General features: G+C 45.5%; 1 protein-coding gene across 2 annotated transcripts in view; it reads left to right on the plus strand.

Annotated features, from left to right (window-relative positions):
• Positions 1-1,443: 1,443 nt before the first annotated feature.
• The window catches only part of CDK5RAP2 (CDK5 regulatory subunit associated protein 2), an 841,564-nt gene continuing 815,419 nt past the window's right edge, over positions 1,444-27,588 (plus strand). Inside the window, exon 1 of one of the 2 annotated variants that reach the window (XM_078642183.1) lies at positions 1,444-1,564. In XM_078642183.1, coding sequence (XP_078498309.1) covers positions 1,512-1,564 — 53 coding nt within the window. In that variant the 5' untranslated portion in view covers positions 1,444-1,511. The remainder of the gene's footprint in view (positions 1,565-27,588) is intronic. The other variant, XM_078642184.1, reaches the window with a different exon arrangement.

Here is a 27,588-nt window from a genome sequence, read left to right on the forward strand (position 1 = left end):
CCTCTAAACCTTCTGTACATTGTCTGCATATTCCTTTGGAAAGATCAAGGTGGTCGGTGAGAGGCAGGCCGTGCAGACGTCATCCAAGACAAGAGACAAGACTGCAAGGCGATGGCTTCCAGGCGGAAACATGTCGAGACGAATGTGGCGTGGCAGCGCAAGACCGGGGTCAAACTTCAGATTGGCGCCGGACTCCGGATTGGCTGGTAAAAGTATAGACAAGCAATCTTCTTTTATTGCGACAGCCGGTAGACGCAGCAGGCAGCTGGGTTTGAATAGCACACCCTTGCAAGCTGTTGCGATAACTGTGAGCTTTTTTTTATTGTTCTGAAGAACAATGGAAAATTACTACGCTGGTGCAGCCTTGGAATCTGTTGGAAACAAATGTTAGATTTCCTGCTAGATGTAAAGACTATATTGTGCACTGTTACTTTATTCCTATTTAGTTTTAAGTCCTTATCGTCATATTTCTTCCAAATTCAATTGTTCAGTTTTTGAATTTGTGAAAAAACGGGTCACGTATGTGGTCACACGTTTCTAGCAGTTTTACTTATGCTTTCCCCAATACTTGATTGTGTGTAGGATGGTGGAATGTTGTCAGGGCACACTGGCCTTCTGTCTCGATCGTCCGTCTCTCGACAGGCATCTGATGGAGCTGAGTGTATTGCTTGCTCATCCGCCTTGTGGGCCTGTAGGACTAAATAAACTGCAGTTTCTGTGACAAACACAATCTGCGCTTCTAGTTTTTGTGTATACCTGTCACTACAAACTGACATAGTCAATGCTTGTTTTGTCTATGTTAAAACCTGTCGAACTCGAGCTCTAATATCTCTCTGAGATAGTCCTTTTGTGCTCCTAGTTGTAGTCTCAATATTACGCCTCTGTCGCCTGTGCCTTTTTCTGTGTCTATGACTGTCTAGAGCACTCAACCAATAGGAGCGCTTTGCGCTCTGTTTACCATAGGCTGGCTTGAGGCGCGCAGACTGTTATGGTTTCGCCCGCCTTTGCTGAGTCTGGAGCAGAGCATAGACAAAAAGAAAGGACACAACGTGGAGGTACGGTGTAGCGTCTGCGAAGAAGCAGAGCCCATAATGGACTGGCACAGGGTGTTCTGTAAAGAGCGAGCGCGCTACAGAGAAATTGCAGGAACGCACCAGCAGACTTAGCTTGCTCTCCGCTTGGTATTAATCTCCTTATGGATGTGCGCAGGAGGTCAAGTGATTGAAAACATTTACAACATCTAGTTATGTTTTTCCGTGTCGCTTACTACTGTATTCTTGGCTTGACTTTAGCTAGGGGAAAACGTTTTTATTACTCGACTGTATTATCTCCTACCAGTCAGTCTCTTCTGCAACAATGATCCGATTGACTGGGCTACGCTGGAGATGGCACTGAAGGTAGCGCGTTGGCAGACACGTCCACAGGCGGCTAGTCCGTCCTTGATGTCGGCGGTACTCTGGAATACTGTTGCTGTCCCAGTGTAGCTGGCCATAGACCATCACCAGCAGACCATGGATTCGATGCCGGGCGAGGACCCTACTCTACCTCTGGACTTCAGTGGCAGGTGAGCGAACATTCGGGTGTCATCTCAGTGAAGCTTCTACCTCCCCACTTTTCACTGCTGGTGATGTTTTTCACCTCCAGTTTTCCTTGGTGGAGCTTTCTCTTGCCATGCATTACCATACTCCCTGTGCCCTTTGCCCCTTGCCCCATCTCCACCCTCAGTTTAGAGTGTTCCTGTTAACTTCGCTTTCTTCCTAAACCTCTGCGTCGCCTGCTCCCCATTGCATCCTCATGGACTGGTCACCTCTCACGCACCCTCTGCTGATCATGCCACTGTTCACTGCAAGGTGCTCGGTGCCCACTTTCAAATTGTGATCCTTCGTCCTCTTCAGCGATCCACTGCAGCGCCTATCACCTTTGTCCACTTTCTTCCACAATGCCTGCCACGTCTCCCCCAGCACCGCCCACCACCTTTACTGCACTCGTCACCCCCTGCAATGCTTGTCCTCCCCACCCATTGCTAGCATGTCACATTTTACCGTCACCTTCTACCATGACAGGTACCAACACCCACGACTTACTGTAATCAGTATCTCCCATAACGTATTAGCTCGGTTTGCTTGCATATGACTTTGTATCTCTTGACCCTACGGCGCTTGCCATGCCAGTCAGTCTCTCTGCAGAATCCATGCATGAAGGCTCACCCCCCCCACCAACTCCCCCATCAGCGCGGGCACTTAAGGTTTTCTACAATCTCGCTCCAGCCTTAAGCGCCTGTTGTGTCTCGTGCATCATTCTATAGTGCTCCTTTTCAACCACTTAGAAGGCAGTTGATTTTTTCTCTTATCTCCTTCCTTCTCCCTACCCCTTCGCAAGAGCAGAAGCAGACCAGCACGGAACTCTAAATATGCAGACACTTTTGGGCTACAGACCAAACAAAGGTGACTAATGTGCTAGCCACCTTCCTACGTGTAACTGTACCCATGACCATCTGGTGCCTACTCTTGTGCTCTATTATTCATGCACCAGCCTGCATTAAGGCGCAGGGTGTGAGCTCATTCATCCCAGTCAAATGCATGCCATGTAAACACATCAGGTAGATATTCGTATTTAATGTCGGCTGAGGCAACGTATTATTCTCACATTCATTAGTTGTGTATATTTATTTTACGAACGCACGTTTGCCTAATGGCATCGTTAAGCTAAGGAGAGTGGTAGCGAAGATAAAAAAAATAGCGTGTCTCTTAAACTGAGATGTAGTTATCGATCTGTATTGTTTTTAAAGCCGTTTTAATAAGTAAAGCTGACCCTTGCAAACGTGGGAGGTAAAGACCATGAGCAGAGCACAATTGGTCGGTATTTCCAAATGTCTTCGGAAGTGTGGCATTGTCTTAAACCCCTTTGACTTTATTTAGTCTATGTTTGGCATAAACAATAATTATTTGCCTGTCATGATGGTGACCTCCGAGGACAGAATGATGAATATTCCTGGACAAATGTGGATATATTTGGCATCAGAAAACTTTCTCAAGGGTTTCTTGGCAAAATGTTTATTCTTGCTATATTTTCGGCATCCCTGGCGTAATGCTACCATCTTTTGTGAGTACCATTGAGTTGGGTAACAATAAATATCTGTTATTCAGCGCCAGGATACCCTTTGGGTGAATGTGCACTTTACAAATACACATTTTATGTTATGTTATATATTTCTCACTACCCTATGGGGATACCAGTGGGTACTGAAGAGTTGGACAGTAGCAGACCACGCCCCTACCTCATTCACTGGACACTGGTCACATTACCATACATTACCAAAGTGACCTCAGAAAAGAACATTTGTTTGCCAGGTTTAGGGTGTGTAATTCATCCTTCGGGTGGTTGTTCCGGGTCCTGTAAAGAATTCGTAGCAGGTGCAATGAAACTGCATAAAAATTCCACCACAATGAACTGAATTAAATTACTTTAAGATTGACAGCAAACCCGTCTTTTTCCTTTGAAGTGTAACAGAGAGAACTACCCATTAAAGTGTATCATTGCATAAGTGTGAGTTGGTCTACTGTGTTGGGCTGATTTTGCAAGGATAGTTCATTTTGGCTGCGCTGCACCTTGCAGCATCACATTGGACTTGGTGAACACCTACTTTTGGATAATTCTGGCACAGGCCTCTATGTTAATTAAATTATAGCACCTGGTGCTTAAGATCTATTATACTGTTTGGAGCCCTATCTCTGACTACCAAGGTGTTAAAGACTTCTGATTTCACTCATGTACATAATTTAATGTGTAATATTGTATTCTCTTTTATGATTGGGCAGGTGTTGTGTGCTTGCACAAAAAATGTGTGCGCTGTACACAGCTGTGATCACTTTTGTATATGCAGCTGCCTAAACTTGGACTTTCAGCTTAAAACTATTAGTGTCTTAGATAACTAGATAATTTATGTTTTTTTTTTCACACAGCAGTACAGATGGGAATAGAGCAGTCATTAACCTACATGGAGTTCTAGGTCTGGCTTGATAGTCCAACTGATGCCTGTTTTTTTTTTTTAAACCTACACCAGTATTACCATATCTGTTCCCATGCTATATACTTGTACTGCTTCACTTTACCATACAACATTCCTTTAAAGTCAGACGTATTGGCAGTGTTTGTTTTCTTTTAGCCTTACCTTTTTTGTTTTACATTTTTTCCTTTGTTTCTTGTGCTTGCTATGTTCCTACCACACTCCACCCCGGCTCTCGTTTTTCTTCTTTTTTCACTCTGTCCCTGTTTCATTTTTCTTCCAATTTGTTTCTCTCCTTATTAGGTCTGCTTTGATATCTCGGCTGTCTTCAGACATTATGTAATGAACCTAAAAATGTGCTGTAAGAAGCACTACCAGGAGATGGGCGTTGTCTCTTGCCGCATGTAGATGACAATGAGAACATGTTTGATTGGGCAGAAAATGTGTGCTTCTGTTAAAAAAAGTGCTTGCCGTCCACACAGCTGTGATAATTTTGTTTATGTATTAAGCTGCCTGAGCGTGATTTTCAGTGGCACAGGCATTATATTGTATTGCTTTTAAAGTGTCTTAGATAATAAGATAATTTACACATTTTTTTCTCCGGCAACAGCACATATGAGGAGAACAGTCATTAACTTTATATTTCAGAGTGCAGTTTAGTGTTTGAGAGCCCAGTGCTACACTAATCTACATGGATTTTTAGATCTGGTTTGACAGTGCAACTGTTATTTGATCAACAAAAAAGAGTTTTAGAGTCCTATTGAGGAAGAGACTTGGGATTCACCATGTTGGTCTCCGAATACTGGATTTAATTGGGCTTAATTTGTGTGCTTCCTCAAAAAAGACTACTTGTATTGCACTTTTTGGCTTGTGGCAAAGTTTATACTTGATACAGCAGGATTAAGTTGGTTATGGTAGCAAGTCAGTGATCATGGCTATAGGCCGGATCTGTTTATTATGAAACTTTATGATAAAGGCACAAGGCCTCACATATTTATTGTAAAAAACATATGTTAACGCCGATAGGCATTTAAGGTTTGATTGTTATTACTCTATATTAAAGCCTACAGATAGGTATATAGTTAATTGGAATCTCACAGATTACCGTAGTAGGCAGTGGTTTCAGTGTTGGTCACTCAGTGTGACAAACCATGGCTTTAGAAGGTTTGCCTTGTGAGAATCCTTGCTATACTGTTTTATGAGAGATACTATTTTGCTTAGCCAACTGTAATTGTGTATCCATTTCTAATGTTATTACTGTGTGTCTAATGGATCCCGTGTGCAAAAACTTACACTCAGAACTGTAGGTCTGAGTTGGTTATAGTGACAAGCTACATGGCTGATTGGTGCACTGGGAGACGTTAAGTCCAGTGCCATAGGTCTGGTTTGCTAATGAAAGTTACGACAAAGGCCGTTGATCTACATAATTAATTGTGAAAAGCATTTGTTAAAATCAGTAAGCTTTTAACAGTTGGACGTTAACACGTTGTGTTCCAAACTAAAGACAGGTAATTCGTTACATGAGAGGGATTGCAGACTTTTTTGCACGCTGGGTTTTTCTACAATTTGGTAATTTTCTAACTGTATCCATCATAGTTACCAGTTTAAGAATACTTTATTTAGCTCAGTATCGGGTGAGATGTGAAGCCAATTATAAAAGGTAATGGCTTCATTGGTTCATTGTAAAAAGTCATGACAGATTTAGTCGATTTTTTCTATTTACTATGAAAGATTATTACAAAGCTGGTATGCATGACCTATTGTGAAAATCATGTATTACAGTCCATATGCTGTTAAAGATGGATTGTTATTACACTGTGCTAAATCTGTAGGCATGTATTTCGTTTGATAATAATTTGACAGATTACAGTAGTAGGCAAACGGTTTTGGTGTTGGTGATCCACACTAACAAACTGTGGGGATAGAAGATACACACTAAAATAATCTTTGATAGGCGCTCCTCTGAGAGATAGTGTTTTGCTTTGCCAACTGTAATTTTGTATACATTTGTTCTTTTTTATGATTGTATGCTGGATAGTTACCATGTGGAAAGAGTATACTCAATACAGTAGGCTTGAGTTGTTTATCGTGAGTAGCCAGTGATAAAGGTTATATGCCTGATTGTTTATAATGATATGAGACAATAAAGGTTCAAGGTGTGACCTAGCGATTGTGAAAGCAAATGTTAAAGTACTAAGGCAGTTAATTACGCTGTAATAAAGCAGATAGTTATTGTGTTATGGAATCTCACTGATTACTGTTGTAAGCAAGGGCTTTTGTGCTAGCTACCCCCGCCGACAAAGCATGGGTCTAGAAGATTTGTAGTCCCAATCCTTGTTAGGCCCTCTTAGGAGAGAGAGTATTTTGCTTTCCCAACTGTAATTGTGATTCTTAAAGGTGAACTGAATAAAGAATCAGGATTTTATTAAAGATAAAGGAGGCTAGCATTAAGCATAAATCTTTTATTCACTCCTTCTGAGCAGCACCTTTAAGAGCTTCCAACATAGAACTTTGAGGCTAGCATTAAGCATAAATCTTTTATTCACTCCTTCTGAGCAGCACCTTTAAGAGCTTCCAACATAGAACTTTGAAACATCACAATGAACTAGAACTTTCAGTCCCACAAATGAAGCTTGTCCTCCATATTCTTCCTCTTTTTTTGATTCTCCCAGATAAAACCTGTTACTCTATTAATCTTCCGTCTCATATCTTGTATCTAACTTAGTTATCTGCAAAATAAACCAGAAAAACAATTTATCCATGTATATTTACCTGTTGTCCACAATGGTAAATCTAAATATTTAATAACCTAAAATGATTCAATATTTCAAAACACTCTTATCTATCCAGTTTCCTTTCCCACCAGAAACTTCCTCTTATATGGGAAGGGTGAGTTGAATAATGCAAGCCTTCTTTGTCTTTAATAAAATCTCAATTCTTTATTCAGTTAACCTTTGAAAATCGCAATTTTATGTCAAGACAGGAGGCTAGCATTATGCATCTTCAAAGCTTTTCAAGGCACAACTTAAAACATGTTCTATAGCTTTAAAATAGAATGAAAAAAAAAGTTTCTGCGTTAGAACAATCTGCTGCATTTAATACGTCTTCCAGTCATCCCCTTGACATAAATACCTTACTTGCCATGACTCCTCTGGTCGAAGGAACTGCAAATTTAGATAAGTCTGTACCCGCTTCTTTCATTACTGACTTGACTCATCTTGCAATCATAGCATTTATAACACATTTAAATGGTTTTACAATTGATATTAAAAATTGATCTACACCTGCATATCTTTGGTCTAACATTCAACACCTCACCACGTACAGCTTCGGAACGTTGTCAAAACTTGGGTAAAATACTGAAACAGACCTAGTCATAGTCCTTTCCCATATTTTAAAAATGACTCCTTTTAGTTTGGAAAACCTACTAGATACTTCTAGAGTTATAATATCAGATACTTCTCCTGAAAGAAATCAAACATAGTAAGGTTGTTAATATCCAAGTCAATTCCCGGATATTCAAGTACTTTTTCCCTGATCAATTTTTAAAAACGTTTTGTTATTACATCGACATCCAATAAAGTCCGATACTTAGCTCTCAGTGGTCTTCTCAGCCTAACTCCTTTAATCACTCTGCCTACCACACGGCTTCTACTAATAGAAATCCATTGAATCAAAAATGTTTCTCAAATCTTTCTGCTAAAGAAATTAGCCACTTCTATTTCATCTGATTGTACGGGATCCAAATCCCTTTCCATGCATCAATGTAGCTATACTGTTCATGCCCCTCTGTATCTCTTCTAAATATCTGGTGCCAATGACTCATTGATTAAATCTGTAGCTGCTCCCGAAAGCCCGGAGAATCTTCCTCAATTCCTGATATTTTCCATGCTAGAAGATGGAATAAACCTACTAAAACGAAAGTGTGCTTTTTGTGCTCTACTTCCTTTGAAAGTCCTTCACACTACTGAATTAAATATGAAGTGTCGACCGCCATATCTAACAATGATGGAAACCAAGCTTTAATTTTCCAAAACGGGGTCAACAGTTCTATTTGGCATCTCTGTCTCCTCACGTGAACTAGTACCCTCTGTATTATTGAGAAAAGGGGTGGGAGCATAAACATTATTATTTCTCCAATCTTGTGTGAATGCGTCTATCACTATGGCACCTGGAACTAGTCTCCAACTTATGTCATCCTGTAACTGGATTGTCAACCTGTAAGTAAATAGATTCACTCCAAAGGGACCCAAAATCTCCTTAATTCCCTGAAACAAATCCTCTCTCAGTTTCCAATTGCTGAAATCTGTCAAATTCATTGAATTCCAGTCTGCTATTACATTGTATGCCTCAGGTAAGTATTCTGTTTTCAGGCTAATTGTGTGCTCGAAACAAAATTCACACATTTGCTGAATTAAGTCTAACAATCTCTTATTTGATCTGGTATCTTCCAGGTTGTTGAAATAGGCCACTGCCACTATATTGTCCATCTTTATGAGGCCAGCCTTTTAACTGTCTACTGAAATTCTGCAAGTCAAAAAAGCCTTCCCTGATCTGTAGGCAATTTACGTGAGTCTCCCTTTCTTCTGCATACCATATTCCTGTTTCCTGTCCTGAGCAAAAGCTCCCCATCCTACAAAGCCTGCATCTTATCCCAGAATGAAATCCGGTTTCACTCCAAATATTGCACTTCCATTCCATGCTCCCAAATGCTCGCTCCACCATTGATATTCTACCTTTGTCTCCTGATTCAGTGTTACCCTGTCTCCATACCACAGTCCTCAGGCCAGACTCAAATTCTTCAACCGTTGTAGTGCTCAGTAATGTAATGGTTCTGGAAAGATCACCTGTATCGACAACAATAACAGACCAATCACTGAAATCAACTCTCTCAACTGCACCTCCTCTTTCTTCAACAAGGCATTTACCCCCTGTCTTATTGTTTTGCTTTTTTCACTGGTAATTGTAATTGACAAACCATTTTTCTACTATAAACCCTCGAAATTTCAAACATCGGTTTGGTGTCAACAACTGATTTTTTACATCGGATTGGTGTCAACAACTGATTTTTTAATGTGCACTATGCTACCCAAATATTCCAACAAGTCTTTGACTAGAACCAAATGTTCTTTCAAGTCCTCCATATTTTGATCCATCAAAGGATTCACGTCTAAGTATATTATCATACGTACACCTCTTTCCTTTAGGAATCCCAGACTGGCTTTAAAACTTTTGTAAAACACCAAGGGGCTGCAGATATCCCAAACAGTAGACACTGAAACTGATGTCTCTTAATAGATGGACTCCTTCAATTTTGAAATGTCTATGAAATACCAGTTAGGTTAAGTTTCCTAAATGTATTACCAAAGAAAAAGTATACTAAAAAAATCTTTTTTTGTTTTTTGGCTTACTTCCCCTATGTCTCTTTTTGTTAGCGTCTGCTTTAATTCTTCCATTTCAATGTCTTTCAAACCTTTGTTGCACACTATTCGGTTTGGCTCTCTTATTTGGTAAGGTTGAGTTGTAAACTCTGTTGATAGTCTTTCACAGTTCTTTAAAAACCCAAGCATCCTTTATATGTTTTCAATGATCTTGGAACAATTGTAATCTTTCTCCCACCTTTAATGGGTAAAACCAGTAATTGTCCTCATACTCACCTTGTCCTGAACTGGATGGATTGTCCAGCTGAAAGGTTTTCCACTCCTTCCAGACCAGTCCGTAAAAACGTTTTCTATTAAAGACTCTATTCATATTGAATTGGGCTTTATCTAAGCTAGTAAATGTCTGTACGTACTTTCCTAAGGATTTCACCATGCCCTTGTAAAAAAAAGAAAAAAATAGTCCTTTGGCCGTGTTAGACCTGTCTGGATTTTTTTGCGTAGTCCCTCCTCATTATTCTTTATTTTGTCCCCTTTTTGCCCCTCATACCCTTAATATTTTTGTGTCTACTACTTTTTATAGGTGTTGGTCAAGGGGATAGGTGTTCTTTTTCCCCCCATAATCTTTTACCTCAGGCCCAGAGGCCTGTTCTGACAGGGAAAGTTGGAGCCACAAAATGGTGGCTACCAACTGCCCTAACTGCCAAGTCCAGAACTCACCCATAGACCAGCATAGGGCATTCCAGAACCTTCTGGTCCATTCTGGACCACTGAAGGGCAGCCTATAAAAGGCGGAATGCGGGGCAGCCATTTTGTCTACCTGTGGAAGTCAGCTGGAGGACAGGCTGTAGCTGAGGGTGGGAAGAGGTTAGACTTAGGGTTGACCTCCTGGACTGGGAAGCTGCCTTATTGGTCCAACCCACTACTCCCCTTTTGGTTACTTGTCTTGGCCCCGCTGTGGGAAGTTACTGGAGACCCTGGGCGCCTAGCTTGCCCCTTTTCTAAATAATATAGGGGAAGTCTATAGGAGAAGGAGACTGCAACGCTGCAGAGTGCAGTCCTCTGCCCAGTTGAAGAGACTTGTGAAAAGTGTACCTTTATCCTCAGCCTCTGTCCAGAGACTGGTAATTGTTCTAGACTGTCCCCTAGTTCATAATTCCCTGGAGCGTCATCTCTCACCTGCTGTGGTGGAGCGCCACTGAGGAAAGCAGAGGCCAGGAGAAAACTGGCTGTTCCGCCCTTTCACCCCCAACCCGGTGCTGGCAGAGCGGCGTCGTTGTGGAGCTGTATTTGAGGGCTCTGAGGTGAGGAGCGGACCCGGGGAAGCCCTGGACAATTTCCGAGTGGGCGGAGGAGGAGATCAGCGTCGGACGAACAGCGCGGTCTCAGGCGGTGAGACACTCGCTACTCGCGCATGCTCAGTGGCGCCGCCAGGCTCCGTGAGGCGGAGCCGGATCAGTAGAGGCGGGAGCGCCAGCGTGAGGAGAGAGGAGCGCTTCGCGCATGCCCCAGAGAGTAGCGCGTCCCCTACCAGCGTGAGGAGCGGAGGAGGAGAGCCGGGAGTTCTTCGGCGGCAGCGGCAATTAAGAGCTTCTCTCCCCTGCTCAAGCGCCCTACAAGTGCGGCTGGCGCGAGCGGGAGGAGAGGCGTGAGGAGCTTAAAAGTGGCTGAAGAGTGTTGGGGAAATCTGCCTGATTAGGCGCTGGTGTCACGCAGCGGAGAGCTGAGGGGCCCAGGAGCTGGTGTATCTCGCCAGCGCGTGGCTCCCATTTGTCATGCTCACTGTTTCCCCTCAACCCCTGGCGCAGTAAAACTATCACTGCCTGGCCTAAAGCAAGTAAGGAGGTGTTCTGAAGGGGGAGATTGATGCTAGAGCTAAACAAGGAATAATCCAAACATTGGTCATTTCCACAGTTGTTTAGCTTAAAGTAGGTAGGAACTTAAGGAGACCCTCTTTTGACTGTGTGCTAGGAGGAGGAAGTTACTGGTACTGTGTGAGATAAATATAGTGCACTACCTAGAAAGCCTATCCAACAGCTGCTGGAGTCTGATTAAAAATGCACTGTTAATGTTGATAATTAATCTAAGTTAACCATTCTGAGAGTGTTATTACTGATTTAATGACAATTGTACTGTATTGTTGAAACTAGCTGATAAATTGTTTCGCAGTTTAAAGGAAGTACTTGCTAATTCCAAGACAACTTGAAATGTATTAAGTGGTGTATTCTGAAAACAAAAGAGCTAAGATATATATATTATTTTTATAAAGCAGTACTTATTTTTCTATACTTTGGTGTAGTGTTGTTTTTGTGTGCTATTGCGTGGATTTACTCTTGGGTGGTCTGCAACCTTCGCACTGTGCCTCTAGAATTGCTTGTCTTACCCCTAGGCCAGGCTACCCTAGGTGACCTGGCATCTCAGGTTCTAACATTTGGTGCCTAGCGGTGGGATACTGACTTGGTTGCAGCTACTCACTAGTAATTTAACGCAATACACTAACCTACACCAGGAGTTTTCTCCTTGCGGCCCTCCTAATTTGAATTTTGTTTTTTCTAAATTTATTTCTGGTGGTGGGTGGAGGTTAACCCCAGGTCACTTCTTGGTTTTCTCCTGTGAGTTGATTCTATCCCATAGCGAAAGATGGAATTGAATTTTAAAGAGCTGGAAGCCAATACTGTGGCCCAACTCAGAGATTGGTGTCAGCATCAAGGGGTATTTTTTAATAAAGGTGCCAAGAAAGGAGAGTTGCTGACAAGCATAAGGACATGGGTGGAAGCTCATTTAAGTGAGGAACCAGAAACTGAAGAGGGTGACGAGGACACTGTCCCTGAGGCTGCATTGTTGAACCAAGTGGGAAGTGGGAATCTGCTGACAGGTCCCAGGATACCTTCAAGGGCAAGCAGCAGCGTCTCAGACAGGGGTTTAACTGAAGCCGAGTTAGAAGATAGGAGGGAGGAGAGGAGAATGAAGTTGGAATTAGCTAGGATGGATATGGAAAGGGAGGAAAGGAGGTTAGCTCATGAGCGAACCATCAAGGAGATGGACCTACAAGCCGTACTAAGAAGGTCTCCCAATCCTGATAATGGTGGCAGCGAAAATAAAGTGAACACCAGGGAATCCAGACCCTATTTACCCAAAGATGTCATTGCTAGTTACACCCCAGGTGATGACATTGCCAAATGGTTGGCCGCCTACGAAGTTTCTTTAAGGGCTCACGGGATCTTAGAAACTCACTGGGGAGGTGGGCTGTATAAATACATGCCACCTGCTGGCAGAGACACCTTGTTGGCTCTGGAGCAGGATGAGCAAACCCACTACCCTGCAATGAAGGTGGCACTGGTGAAAAAGTTTGGACTTACCCCTGAAAGGTACAGACAGAAATTCAGGGGAAGTCACAAAATGAGTACCCAGAATTGGGTAGACTTTTTAGACTACGCCAAGAAAGCTTTGGAGGGTTGGGTCAAGGGCAGCGAGGTGAAAGACTATGAGGGGCTGTACAATCTATTTTTGAAAGAACACCTCCTCGAGAAATGTTTTCCCGAGTTGCGCCAACACCTGGTGGACAGCAAGCTGACCGATCCCCGGAAGCTTGCAGAGGAGGCGGACACTTGGGCAAGTACCCGGGTGTCCTCAAAGGGGACTGGAGGGGATTCTCAAAAAGCCAGACAGGGTGCCCCCCAGAAGAAAGAGGGAGGAGATAAAAAGAAGGAGTTCTCCAAAGGTCCCCAAAATAATTTCCAAGGTAAGGGAGCAGGTTTCACCCCTAGGGCAAACCCGCCCAGAAACCCTAATCCTGGCCAAAGCCAGCAGCCAAGGGTTCCCCACTGTTTTGAATGTGGTGGTGTTGGACATTATAAGGGAGATGTCAGATGCCCAAAGAGACCACCCCCTCCCACCGGAGGAAAGTCACCGGGAGTAGCTAGTGTAGCGCTCGGGGAGGAGTTGCCCTTAGATAAGGGGGGTGAGTGGGCGGGTGTCACCTTAGTGTCCCTGGGAGAACGGGAGATGGTACCAAAGATCCAGGTGCCCCCAAATACTACAAAGTATGGGCAATGGGTTACCATCAATGGCCAAAGAGGGGAGGCTCTGAGAGATACAGGAGCCAGTATGACTATGGTGAGAAGTCAACTGGTGTCTCCAGGGCAGGTTGTTCCTAATGTACTCCACCCCGCCGCGATGGCTGACGGCAGAATGGGCCACTATCCAGTGGCTGAGGTTCCCTTTGAGTGGGAAGGGGTTGCAGGTTCACTTCGAGTTGCCGTAAGCCCTGCCGTGCCAGTTGATTGTCTGTTGGGGAATGACATGGAGCACAACACTTGGAGAGAGGTGGAATACCGGACGCATTCTGCGATGCTGGGTACACCTGACTGGGCCTGTGTAAGCACACGGTCTGCGACTGCCCGGAGAGGGAGTTCGCCTGGGTTGGAGCCTGGAACAATGGCCCAACCCGCTGCCAAAAAGGGACAGAATCGGAGACAGGGACAGCCTGCTTCGGCTTCCACGCCCCATGTGACAGATCGGCCACCTGCGGTGGTAGGCCAGGAGTCCATGGAGGGGGGAGTAGACTCTCTGGAGGATTTACCCATCCCTGCTGAATGGCATGTGGAGGGAGGTCCTACCAGAGAGGAATTCTGTAAGGGGCAGAGGGAGTGCCCTACCCTTGAGGGACTGAGGCGTCAGGCTGAAGCCCAGGCAGCAGGTGATGCTACGGGACACCACCATATTTACTGGGAGGATGGCCTCCTCTACAGTGAACCTAAGGTACCTCTACCTGGCTCATCAAGGGCCTTGGTGGTCCCGCAGCAATACCGAGCCTTTCTGCTGGAATTGGCTCATGCGATACCACTGGCAGGACACTTAGGCCAGGACAAGACCTTTGCACGGCTTGTTCTCCACTTTTACTGGCCTCAGATGAAAGCGGCGTCCAACACATACTGTAGGACATGTGTATCCTGCCAGGCCAGTGGGAAAACAGGGGTGAAGCTAAAGGCTCCCCTGGAACCACTTCCTGTCGTTAGCACCCCCTTTGAAAGGGTGGGCATCGACATTGTAGGGCCATTGGATCCACCAACAACAGCTGGTCACAGGTTTATCCTGGTTCTGGTGGATCATGCCACACGGTACCCAGAGGCCATCCCTCTGAGGACTGTTACTGCACCTGTGGTGGCTAGGGCCCTGATGGGAATCTTTACCCGGGTAGGATTTCCCAAGGAGGTTGTGTCTGACAGGGGGACCAACTTCCTGTCAGCTTACATGCGGACAATGTGGAAGGAGTGTGGAGTGACCTACCGGTTCACCACTCCTTATCACCCCCAGTCCAATGGACTGGTTGAGAGGTTTAATAAGACCCTGAAGGGCATGATAAGAAGTCTGCCAGAGAGCTTACGGAGGAAGTGGGACGTTCTCCTACCTTGCTTGCTGTTCTCTTATAGAGAGGTGCCGCAGAAGGGAGTGGGCTTCAGCCCTTTTGAATTGTTGTATGGGCACCCTGTGCGTGGGCCTCTCAGCCTGGTGAAGGATGGATGGGAGAAGTCTCCCAGAAAACCTCCCCAGGATGTGGTGAGCTACATGTTGGCCTTCAGAAGCCAGATGGCCAAGTTGTGGAAGCAGGCTGCTGACAACTTGGAGGCCAGTCAGGCAGTCATGAAGGAATGGTACGACCAAAATGCTCACCCGGTGGAGTTGGAGCCTGGCCAGAAAGTTTGGGTGATGGAACCTGGAGAGCTAAGTGCCCTTCAAGATCGTTGGACAGGCCCATTTGAGGTGTTGGAGAAGAAGGGTAAGGCCACTTACTTGGTGGATCTTAAGACCCCGCGGCAGCCCCTACGGGTGCTGCATGCCAATCGCCTCAAACCCCACCATGAGAGGCCAGAGGTCATCCTGATGTTGGTGACTGATGGAGCTGAGGAAGCAGAAAGCGAGCCTCTCCCAGACCTCTTTTCATGCCAAGAGAAGGATGGGTCGGTGGAGGGAGTGATTCTCTCCCCATCCCTAACTCCTGAGCAACGAGAGGATTGCCGCCAGGTATTGGGGCAGTTCTCTTCGCTGTTCTCCCTTGTCCCGGGAAGAACCCACCTGTGTACCCATGATGTGGACACAGGAGACAGCCCCCCAGTGAAGTCCAAGACCTACAGGCTGTCGGACAAGGTGAAGGCTAGCATCCATGGCGAAGTTGCCAAGATGTTGGAGCTAGGAGTGATAGAACCTTCCAGCAGCCCTTGGTCCAGTCCGGTGGTGCTAGTCCCAAAAGCCGCCCCACCAGGCACCACACCAGAACTGAGGTTCTGTGTGGATTACCGAGGACTGAACTCAGTTACAAAGACTGATGCTCATCCAATCCCTAGGGCGGATGAGTTAATTGACCGGCTAGGAGCTGCCCAATACCTAAGTACCTTTGACCTCACTTCAGGGTACTGGCAGATCTCCTTGACAGATGGAGCAAAGGAAAGGTCAGCCTTCTCCACGCCTGAGGGACACTTCCAGTTCTGTGTGATGCCCTTTGGGCTCAAGAACGCCCCTGCCACATTTCAGCGACTGGTGAACCAGGTCCTCTCTGGAATGGAGAGTTTCTCTGCTGCTTACCTGGATGACATTGCTGTCTTCAGTAGCAGTTGGGAGGACCATTTGCAACATTTGCAAGCAGTTCTCCAGGCCCTGAAACAAGCTGGATTGACCATCAAAGCCAGCAAATGCCAGATCGGGCAGGGGTCGGTTGTGTACCTTGGACACTTGGTGGGTAGGGGGTCAGTGCAGCCCCTGCAGGCGAAGATTGAGGCAATCATGGCCTGGGAACCCCCCAAGACACAGACTGAGGTCCGAGCTTTCCTGGGCCTCACAGGTTACTACCGTCGCTTTGTGAAGGGGTATGGCACTATTGTAGCGCCCCTCACAGAGCTCACCTCCAGGAAACAACCTCGACGGGTAGTTTGGACAAAGGCTTGTCAGCAAGCCTTTGAAAAGTTGAAGCAGGCCATGTGTGAAGCACCGGTCCTGAAGGCTCCCGATTTCTCCAAGGAGTTCATTGTCCAAACAGATGCTTCCGAACATGGCATTGGGGCAGTGTTATCGCAACTAAATGAAGAGGGCCTGGATCAGCCTGTAGTCTTCTTATCCAGGAGACTGCTTCCCCGGGAACAGAAGTGGAGTGCAATTGAGAGGGAAGCTTTTGCGGTGGTGTGGGCTCTGAAGAAGCTGCGGCCATACCTCTTTGGCTCGCACTTCCTGGTTCAGACTGACCACCGCCCCCTTCGTTGGCTGATGCAAATGAAGGGGGAAAATCCCAAGCTGTTGAGGTGGTCCATCTCCCTACAGGGAATGGACTTCCGGGTGGAACACCGGCCTGGAGTGGACCACGCCAATGCAGACGGTCTCTCCAGGTATTTCCGCCTTAGTGAAGAGGACTCCCAAGGGGTTGGGTAGTTCTCCCCACTTTCAGCTGGGGGGGACGCGTGTTAGACCTGTCTGGATTTTTTGCGTAGTCCCTCCTCATTATTCTTTATTTTGTCCCCTTTTTGCCCCTCATACCCTTAATATTTTTGTGTCTACTACTTTTTATAGGTGTTGGTCAAGGGGATAGGTGTTCTTTTTCCCCCCATAATCTTTTACCTCAGGCCCAGAGGCCTGTTCTGACAGGGAAAGTTGGAGCCACAAAATGGTGGCTACCAACTGCCCTAACTGCCAAGTCCAGAACTCACCCATAGACCAGCATAGGGCATTCCAGAACCTTCTGGTCCATTCTGGACCACTGAAGGGCAGCCTATAAAAGGCGGAATGCGGGGCAGCCATTTTGTCTACCTGTGGAAGTCAGCTGGAAGACAGGCTGTAGCTGAGGGTGGGAAGAGGTTAGACTTAGGGTTGACCTCCTGGACTGGGAAGCTGCCTTATTGGTCCAACCCACTACTCCCCTTTTGGTTACTTGTCTTGGCCCCGCTGTGGGAAGTTACTGGAGACCCTGGGCGCCTAGCTTGCCCCTTTTCTAAATAATATAGGGGAAGTCTATAGGAGAAGGAGACTGCAACGCTGCAGAGTGCAGTCCTCTGCCCAGTTGAAGAGACTTGTGAAAAGTGTACCTTTATCCTCAGCCTCTGTCCAGAGACTGGTAATTGTTCTAGACTGTCCCCTAGTTCATAATTCCCTGGAGCGTCATCTCTCACCTGCTGTGGTGGAGCGCCACTGAGGAAAGCAGAGGCCAGGAGAAAACGGGCTGTTCCGCCCTTTCACCCCCCAACCCGGTGCTGGCAGAGCGGCGTCGTTGTGGAGCTGTATTTGAGGGCTCTGAGGTGAGGAGCGGACCCGGGGAAGCCCTGGACAATTTCCGAGTGGGCGGAGGAGGAGATCAGCGTCGGACGAACAGCGCGGTCTCAGGCGGTGAGACACTCGCTACTCGCGCATGCTCAGTGGCGCCGCCAGGCTCCGTGAGGCGGAGCCGGATCAGTAGAGGCGGGAGCGCCAGCGTGAGGAGAGAGGAGCGCTTCGCGCATGCCCCAGAGAGTAGCGCGTCCCCTACCAGCGTGAGGAGCGGAGGAGGAGAGCCGGGAGTTCTTCGGCGGCAGCGGCAATTAAGAGCTTCTCTCCCCTGCTCAAGCGCCCTACAAGTGCGGCTGGCGCGAGCGGGAGGAGAGGCGTGAGGATCTTAAAAGTGGCTGAAGAGTGTTGGGGAAATCTGCCTGATTAGGCGCTGGTGTCACGCAGCGGAGAGCTGAGGGGCCCAGGAGCTGGTGTATCTCGCCAGCGCGTGGCTCCCATTTGTCATGCTCACTGTTTCCCCTCAACCCCATGCGCAGTAAAACTATCACTGCCTGGCCTAAAGCAAGTAAGGAGGTGTTCTGAAGGGGGAGATTGACGCTAGAGCTAAACAAGGAATAATCCAAACATTGGTCATTTCCACAGTTGTTTAGCTTAAAGTAGGTAGGAACTTAAGGAGACCCTCTTTTGACTGTGTGCTAGGAGGAGGAAGTTACTGGTACTGTGTGAGATAAATATAGTGCACTACCTAGAAAGCCTATCCAACAGCTGCTGGAGTCTGATTAAAAATGCACTGTTAATGTTGATAATTAATCTAAGTTAACCATTCTGAGAGTGTTATTACTGATTTAATGACAATTGTACTGTATTGTTGAAACTAGCTGATAAATTGTTTCGCAGTTTAAAGGAAGTACTTGCTAATTCCAAGACAACTTGAAATGTATTAAGTGGTGTATTCTGAAAACAAAAGAGCTAAGATATATATATTATTTTTATAAAGCAGTACTTATTTTTCTATACTTTGGTGTAGTGTTGTTTTTGTGTGCTATTGCGTGGATTTACTCTTGGGTGGTCTGCAACCTTCGCACTGTGCCTCTAGAATTGCTTGTCTTACCCCTAGGCCAGGCTACCCTAGGTGACCTGGCATCTCAGGTTCTAACAGGCCGTCACTAAGTTCTTTTTTGATCACATCACTCAATTAATGTGTTTATGCACATTATATTGACTTACCGCTCTCCTCCAGAAGACCCGTTTTGGCATTGCCCATAAAAACATATTGCGCGTTGGCACCAGCCCCTGAGGAGATTTATATTTAGGTTGTTTCCTTTAAGGTATGCATCGTACACTAAATTGAACATCCTTGCCAATGGCCCTAGAACATCTAGAAGCCTTTATTGGCATTGTTTGAGAGACCTTTCTAATCCTTTTCTAGGAACTCCACCCATTTTAAATAAGTATGTTATCTGCTCCGAATACAGATTAGGAATCATCATAACTTTGTCATCGATTATTGGCTGAGAGCACTCCGCTCGCATAATATTACCCTTGTCTTTCGCTATCGGTTCCCTTAACCAATTTCCAAATGTAATCGAATACATGGTCTAAAGGCCACCAGTGTCTTCCCCCAGGATGTCTTATATTACATAGGATCAAATATATATTCCCCCTTTGGATCTGTCACTTTCTTTATCTTTTTGTGCTCTTATCAATAATTTCCCTGAACTCTTCATCAATATTATCATTGTAATCCAAATCAAGTATGTATTTATCCAAATCGGATGTTCTTCCTCTTATTTCCATCTCATCTGATGGTATATCACTTGCAGTGCTTGGCTGCCTTTTCTGCATGCAGCTTTGGACACCTTCTCCCTTTGAGCCACCTAGGACTCCTGTCCTGTTGAATGTAACCTCCATGTGTTTTCCCTTCTTTTCACATTTTCCTCCTGGGCCTGTTTGTCCCTCACCGTCAATCTGAGATAGAGCAATATTCCTCATCACCTAAACAGGCTGTCTCTTGTTTGTAATTTTTTAGGGCTCGCTGCGAAAAGCGCGCTCTCGCAGAGAGCACTATAGCTGTCGGCTCAGCCGACAAACGAGGGGCGACAGGAGCTGGCCACATGCACATTGAGACGCATGGCAGAGTCAGATTCCGACGCGCGCCTTGGGATTGGGTCGCGCGCGTCGGAATCCGACTCTGCCATGCGCCTTGGAAACCTAAGAGCCGCGCGATGTGAGCTGTCTACGGTAGAAGCTCACGCGCACGGCTCTTAGGTTTCGTTTAGACTTGTTTTTTCAGTTCTCTATTCCATTATCTGCCTGAAATGACAGTGTTCCGAAGTGCGCGAACAGCAGTATTAAAGCGCTTTATTAAAGAGGAACATTATCGGTTCCCATTCTCCTCTCACACACTGTTCTCGGGCTGACAATCGCAAGAGGCCCCTCTCAACTCCTCTCCGTCTAGGGAGCAGCCTCCGAGGGCCTGGCATATGCCTCCCCTTGTGGGTCCTGTCATCCTGCTCTCGGGGTTCCCCTGGAGAGAGTCCCCCGCTTCGTTAAGGCGAGAGGCTCAGTTTCCTGCGCATTTGTGGCCGTGGACCGGCTGCACAGCTGTGTGGCCGAACAGATGTCCTGCAAAGGAAACCCCCCCTAGCCAACAGACCGCCCCCCCCCTTTCACAGGCTTCCCCCTCACTGCACCTGTTGGCCACCAGCCATCTGCAGCGCTTTCTCAGCCCACCTCACCCTGCTAGACCAGGCTTTGCTGTAATTAAGCTGTGGCGACTTACGTGTCCCCCCTGCACCCCGTCCTTGCGCCCCTCCTTTCCCCAGCAGTCTGCACCCTTGGCTGGGGTCCAGCTGGAAGTTTCACTCACAGATAATGGGAAGTGGGCTTAAGTGCGAAAGGGGCTCACTAATCCCCCATGTTAGCGACTCGGTGGCACGTTTAACCCCTTCCATGCTCATGACGAGCTCAGCTCGTCATGCAGCACAGTGCTCGTGTGCTCATGACGAGCTGAGCTCGTCATGACCACACCCGTTTTTATTGCTGTCCAGCACAGCACGGGAAACTCTCTAGCAGCGATGCAGTTAATGAAGGGGTTTCATTGACCCCCTTCCCCCGCCCCTTTTGTTCGTATGGGAGTGGAACGCCGTTGCGTGTGCGGAAGGAACTCTGATCTTGTCAAAACAAAGGGTACAGGGGACAGCTTGAGAACAAGACAGATCGCCCCTAGTTTGTTCAAATTATCCATAAACAATGTGGGGCAGTGGTTGGTAGCCCAGAATCAGGATGTGCAAGTGATAGATGGAGATCAGACGAATTTTGGGGGCCCTGGGTCAATCGTAATTTGGGGACCCCCGTTTGGAACAGTTTTGAATTGATGATACAGTTTCAGCTCTTTCAGGTCCATTTTGGCCAGGTCCCCGACACACTGACAGACACGCTGGTCCAAATTCTAAATGTGTTTCTATCATATATTCAGGGATAGTCACAATGGTTTCGATATTGTAACACAGCAGCAGCTCACTAATATTACTGCAGATAATCTCTGTGACCCTCTATTTTTCAAATATGATGTGTCCTCTTTCCATCTAAAAGAAACTTTTTTATGGACGTTGCATGGTGTCCAAATACATGAACACAACCTATATCTGCAAAATGTCTGTAATAGACTTCCACACGTTACCCGTTTTAAAAATAAATTAAAGGAACACAGGATTTAAAACCATCTATGTTTCAGAATCATTCAAATTCATCAGGGCAAGACTTTCTGCAGAACAGAGCTGACCCTATCAGGGGGCCCCTGAGAGGCTGGAGCCCTGGGCCAGAGCCCACTTTGTCCCATGCCTTAAAACGTCTCTGACCCTTACTACTTTCTTTTGGCAGATGACGTTGCTTTGCTGGCCCGTGACACCTATTAATTAACTTGGACCGCGTCAAACACTTTGACTATTTAGGAAAACACTTTATTGACACATTATTCTGGCCAGTTCAGTTTGCAAAAACAGAGAGCCTGCCAGGTGAGCTGCAAGGCAGGGCTGTACCACGCTTTGCCCACAAATGTGGAAGAGGATGGGTTGGTCATTTTTTGCAATCTTATAAATTAAATCAGTGGCCTCTGGTACCCAGGGCGTAATGCAGGCCCCCCGCGGGCCAGGTTGTCGGGGCTCCCATACCCTTTAGAGCAGTGCTTCCCAAACTTTTTAGAACCACGGCCCACTTTTTATTATGATAAACTTTCAGGAGCTACTTAGCTTTAATGGACATAAGAAGGGCGATTTTTGAATGTAACTAAAGCATCGTGTGGAAGTGCACTGTCATTTACAGACAGTATATTTTTCATTGAAATGGTCACTAAATGTGCACAAAGTCTAACTAATAAAACTATATTGCAGACAAGTGATAATGTGTGAAAATCGGATTTTAGTGAATAGTTATTATTTGTGCATCACCAGGTAAAGTGTCTTGTTCTGATCCTATTAAAATATTTGTTTCCATTACACTTCAGAAATTCAAAAAAGTGCTTAATTTCCACTTAGCTAACTGCTAAATGTGTACAGTTTATTTACAGGTATTTACATTTTGTTCTGTGTTATGGAAAAATGACACCTTACATTCTTTCTTTTCACACTTCGAGTACCCCAGCAAGATTGCCACATAATTCACTTTACTTATCTTTCTTTTATTGCAAAGTAAGAAGAGTTTGCAAACACCAGTCCCACGTAAAAAAAAAAGAAAGAAGCAGCAGAAGGGATAGCCTGACGTTTGACCTCTGTATTTGTATTGTCCCCAATGCATGTGAGTTACTCAAGCGCGACACTTCCCCAGCACGCGCTTGAGCTCACTTCTTATTCACACCCCATATGGTGTTCCCTCCCACTCGCTCGCACATCAAAGGCTGCTGCTCCCGCCTTTCACACTTCAAAGGAATGCGTTTCCGGCCGCTTTTCATTTCACGACCGCTTTTTGTACCTGGGTTCCCCTGGTTAATAGAGTCTGTTAGACTCTGCCCTTCTGCCAGACTCGTTTTTTTGTGCCTTTCTGCCCTCTGTTAGACTCTTTTTTTGTGCCTTTCTGTCCTCTGGTAGACTCTTTTTTTTTTGTGCCTTTCTGCCCTCTATTCATCATCATCATAATCATCATCATCTTTATTTCAGCAGCATGTGCCATAAAAGGTACAAATGACATAAAATCTAATACAGTAAGTGTTAAAATATGTCCAACCATTAAAACATATAAAATCAGTGCACAAATATAAGGACTAGCCATTCTATAGGTAAAAATGTCTACATCACAGTTTATCATTTAACAAATTATCATAATTCCCCATCTAAAAGATATCTCTTCTTGTGCCAAACTATCCCCAAATATTTGGCTACGGCGAAGACTATATGCCCTGATAAATCGGTCTTAAGAACCCTATATGCTTGCAGGCAGCAGGAGAAACCCAGGTTTTTGCATAGTGGGACGATCCATTTCTTCCGCGCCTGCACATAAGCACTACAAAAGAACAATATGTGCAGATCAGTTTCCTGTTCAGATTTGCACCCTGGGCAATGAGACGAGGAAAGATCTGCCCATTTGCTGGTGTAGGCCCGTAGTGGTAAGCTGCCATACCTCCATTGGAGATGCAGTTTCCTGATTAATATTGCCCTCTATTAGACTCGTTTTCCCCTTGTTTTTCTGCCTTTCTGCCCCCTGCTAGACTCGTTTTTTGTGCCTTTCTGCCCCCTGTTAGACTCGTTTTTTGTGCCCTTCTGCCCTCTGATAGACTCGTTTTTCCCTTGTTTTTCTGCCCTTCTGCCCTCTGTTAGACTCGTTTTTTGTGCCTTTCTGCCCTCTGCATCACCACATCATCACTCAGCGCTACCCCAGCATCACTCAGCAGCACCACCACATTATCACTCAGCACCACCATGTTATCACTCAGCACCACCACATTATCACTCAGCACCACCACATTATCACTCAGCAGCACCACCACAGCATCACTCAGCACCACCCCAGCATCACTCAGCACCACCACAGCATCACTCAGCACCACCCCAGTATCACTCAGCACCACCCCAGTATCACTCAGCACCACCCCAGTATCACTCAGCACCACCCCAGTATCACTCAGCACCACCCCAGTATCACTCAGCACCACCACATAATCACTCAGCACCACCACATAAGCACTCAGCACCACCACAGCATCACTCAGCACCACCACAGCATCACTCAGCACCACCACAGCATCACTCAGCACCACCACAGCACCACCCCAGCATCACTCAGCACCACCACAGCATCACTCAGCACCACCACAGCACCACTCAGCACCACCACAGCACCACTCAGCACCACCAAAGCATCACTCAGCACCACCAAAGCATCACTCAGCACCACCAAAGCATCACTCAGCACCACCACAGCATCACTCAGCACCACCACAGCATCACTCAGCACCACTCGGCACCACCACAGCACCACTCAGCACCACTACAGCACCACTCAGCACCACCACAGCACCACTCATCACCACCACAGCACCACTCATCACCACCACAGCATCACTCATCACCACCACAGCATCACTCATCACCACCACAGCATCACTCATCACCACCACAGCATCACTCATCACCACCACAGCATCACTCAACGCCTCCACAGCACCACTCAGCGCCACCACAGCGCCACTCAGCGTCACCACAGCATCACTCAGCGCCACCACCATAGCACCACTCAGCACCACCACAGCACCACTCAGCACCACCACAGCACCACTCAGCACCACCACAGCACCACTCAGCACCACCACAGCACCACTCAGCACCACCACAGCACCACTCAGCTCCACCCCAGCACCACTTGGCATCACCACATCTTCACTCAGCGCTATCCCAGCATCACTCAGCACCACCACATTATCAATGAGCACCACCACATTATCACTCAGCACCACCACAGCATCACTTAGCACCACCACAGCATCACTCAGCACCACCACAGCATCACTCAGCACCACCACAGCATCACTCAGCACCACCACAGCATCACTCAGCACCACCACAGCATCTCTCAGCACCACCACAGCACCACTCAGCACCACCACAGCACCACTCGGCACCACCACAGCACCACTCAGCACCACCACAGCACCACTCAGCACCACCACATTATCACTCAGCACCACCACATTATCACTCAGCACGACCACATTATCACTCAGCACGACCACATTATCACTCAGCACGACCACATTATCACTCAGCACGACCACAGCACCACTCAGCACCACCACAGCACCACTCAGCACCACCACAGCATCACTCAGCACCACCACAGCACCACCACAGCATCACTCAGCACCACCACAGCATCACTCAGCACCACCACAGCATCACTCAGCGCAACCCCAGCATCACTCAGCACCACCACAGCATTACTCCGCACCACCACATCACTCCGCGCCATCACAGCATCAATCTGTGCAACCATTCAACAACAACTGGTTCAATTATGTTCTCTCAATGTTTCAAGCTTTATTACGAATGTCACAAAAAGATGTTAATATTTCACTTCTGTTCTTGGATTTTCATCACAATAAAATACACTGAACATAATCTTCACAAAAGTTATTTACAAAAGTTTAAACTATTGCCATTATAAATTACAATAACTTTTATTTAAGTATTAATTATTTAAAAAAATTAAAAGCCGTTGTAATTTGTAATATCAATACATCTAAGTCACGTAAATACAAAACAAGTTGCATTACAAATGCTATAGGTGTCACATTTGAGAAAGTTATAACTATTGGCATTGTAAATGACAAAGCTATTAATTTAGCTATTTTCAAAACCAACACATAAATAAAAAAATTGTCATTTACAAGACCGATAGCTCAAACTTTCATAATGCGAGACCTATTGCATTGCAAATGCTTGTTTAAAATTATTTGTTAACATTCGTTTTTATAAGTTTTGTACCGCTGTACCTTACCCCTGGGAATTTTATAAAGCTCTCTTTGCTATTCTCTACTCTTCCTTGTTCCATGTTTTTGTCAAAATGTAGGTATTTAATGTAAATTTCACACTTCAATCATTTGCAATTATTCATGCTCGCTTGAATGCTGCGGAGCTAATCAATGCTCCTATTTTCTTGAGAAAAAAAGGCAAAATGTCACAATACAGTTGCACTGCGTGTAAGCATGTCCATTGGCTTGTAATTGCCCTTGGCGATGGGTGACCAATATGGTGGTGATGAATCAAAAGCTCCTCTCTAACGTTCTGATCCCCACACGACTCCCCGCGCACTGCCAACTGAAACCATAAGCTGAATGGATCTGTTCCTCACATAGCTCCCTGTATGTGGCTCAACCGAAACAGTAATGTTTATATTTTTGAAACTGTAATTATTATAAACTAAATATTATTAAAACATGCATCGCCAAGCAAAAGACAGTGCTATATCTAGTTACCATTTAAATCATAACAACAGTTACAATTTGTTTGACACCTAACAAAAATTAACCACATCAACGCTGATGACGAGCTCAGCTCGTGATGAGGTACACCTCTCGTACGCTCATGACGAGCTGAGCTCGTCATGAACCGCGGGTTTTTAAAAACTTCAGCGCACAGCGGGGAAAATGCGCCGCAGCGATGCGGTTAATAACAATCTACTGGCAATAAGCTTCTAAACCCATAAATTGAGTTTATGGAAACACATATAACACATATGTATTATTGACTAAGGGGCCTAGTTAAGGGTGAACGGTAAGTGTCATAACTCTCCGATTTGCTTGTTGGTGGGCATTTACCAGTAGGCTTCTTACTGTGGGAAAGGATGGAGACCCATGGATTGAATATTTCAATGGTTGCCTACGGTTCTCGCAATCTGAAGCAATTGTGCTAAGGAGGATAATATAATATTCATTTCAATCTGTCAGCCATCAATTTCAACTGTGGATTCAGAGCCTCTTGTCTTGTGATTTAAGTTGTACCTTCTAGTACTTGTGAAGTGTGATACTAATCCCATTTTATTCTTACTATTTGTTTATTAGGATAGTAGTGCGTTACTGACAGCTTGGTGATGTTCACTAACAGACTCTTCCCTGAGTAATTGCGTTTTTATTTTCATTAACACTTTTCATTGGTGTATAACTAGACCGACTCAGAAAAACCTTATTTGGCCCTAAGAGCGTTTAAAGGTGTAACAGTCTGGCAATGAGAAGCAAGTACCTCATAAATTAACTACAGCCCATGTTAAATTTGGTCAACTCATGTTGAAATCCCAAAGAGATCCAAACATGGTCTCTAAATTTTTACATCTATTTAGTGACCGCATGAGGGAGCACTACTTTGCCACAAACGTAACTAAATAGATTATAAAACTAAATAGGTTGATTGCATGCCCGCACCTTGCCAAACACAGGACTAAGAAGGTTTAAAGATCTTGAATTAAAGACATCTGAAAATAGAAAGACAAGCATCATTGTGATATTTTATGTAACCTTATGTATTTACTGTTGAACGTGTGCAGCGGATTTGTATGTATATCAAAAATGCTTAAGTCATTCTTTTAAAATCCATGCTGAGATGTATCTCTAGATAAAATTGCCTCTTTCTCTGGTGGTTTCACTGCCCTCTTCTAATAAGGCGCAGCTTGTCGCGGATGCACATTAGCCACTGTTTGAAATAGTATGTCTAGTTGACTGTGAAAATGCACATGCAGGACTGGTGGTTGGTCCTTTATTCTGAATTCTTCTCTTGTTTGCCACTATATCCTTTGAATCGGGGGCGAGAGGTAGGCGTGACAAGAGATTGATGTGGAACCTTTTCTAGACCTGTGTTGTTAATTGTTCCACTTTCTTTAATTACATAAGTTAAAATATAAAACAACTGTCCCTTGTAACACAAATGTAATTGACGGTTGACTTCTTTACCATGAGATCAGTTGTTTAATGGAAAC

Source organism: Lissotriton helveticus, chromosome 5_1, assembly GCF_964261635.1.
Source record: "Lissotriton helveticus chromosome 5_1, aLisHel1.1, whole genome shotgun sequence".
NCBI lineage: Eukaryota > Metazoa > Chordata > Amphibia > Caudata > Salamandridae > Lissotriton > Lissotriton helveticus.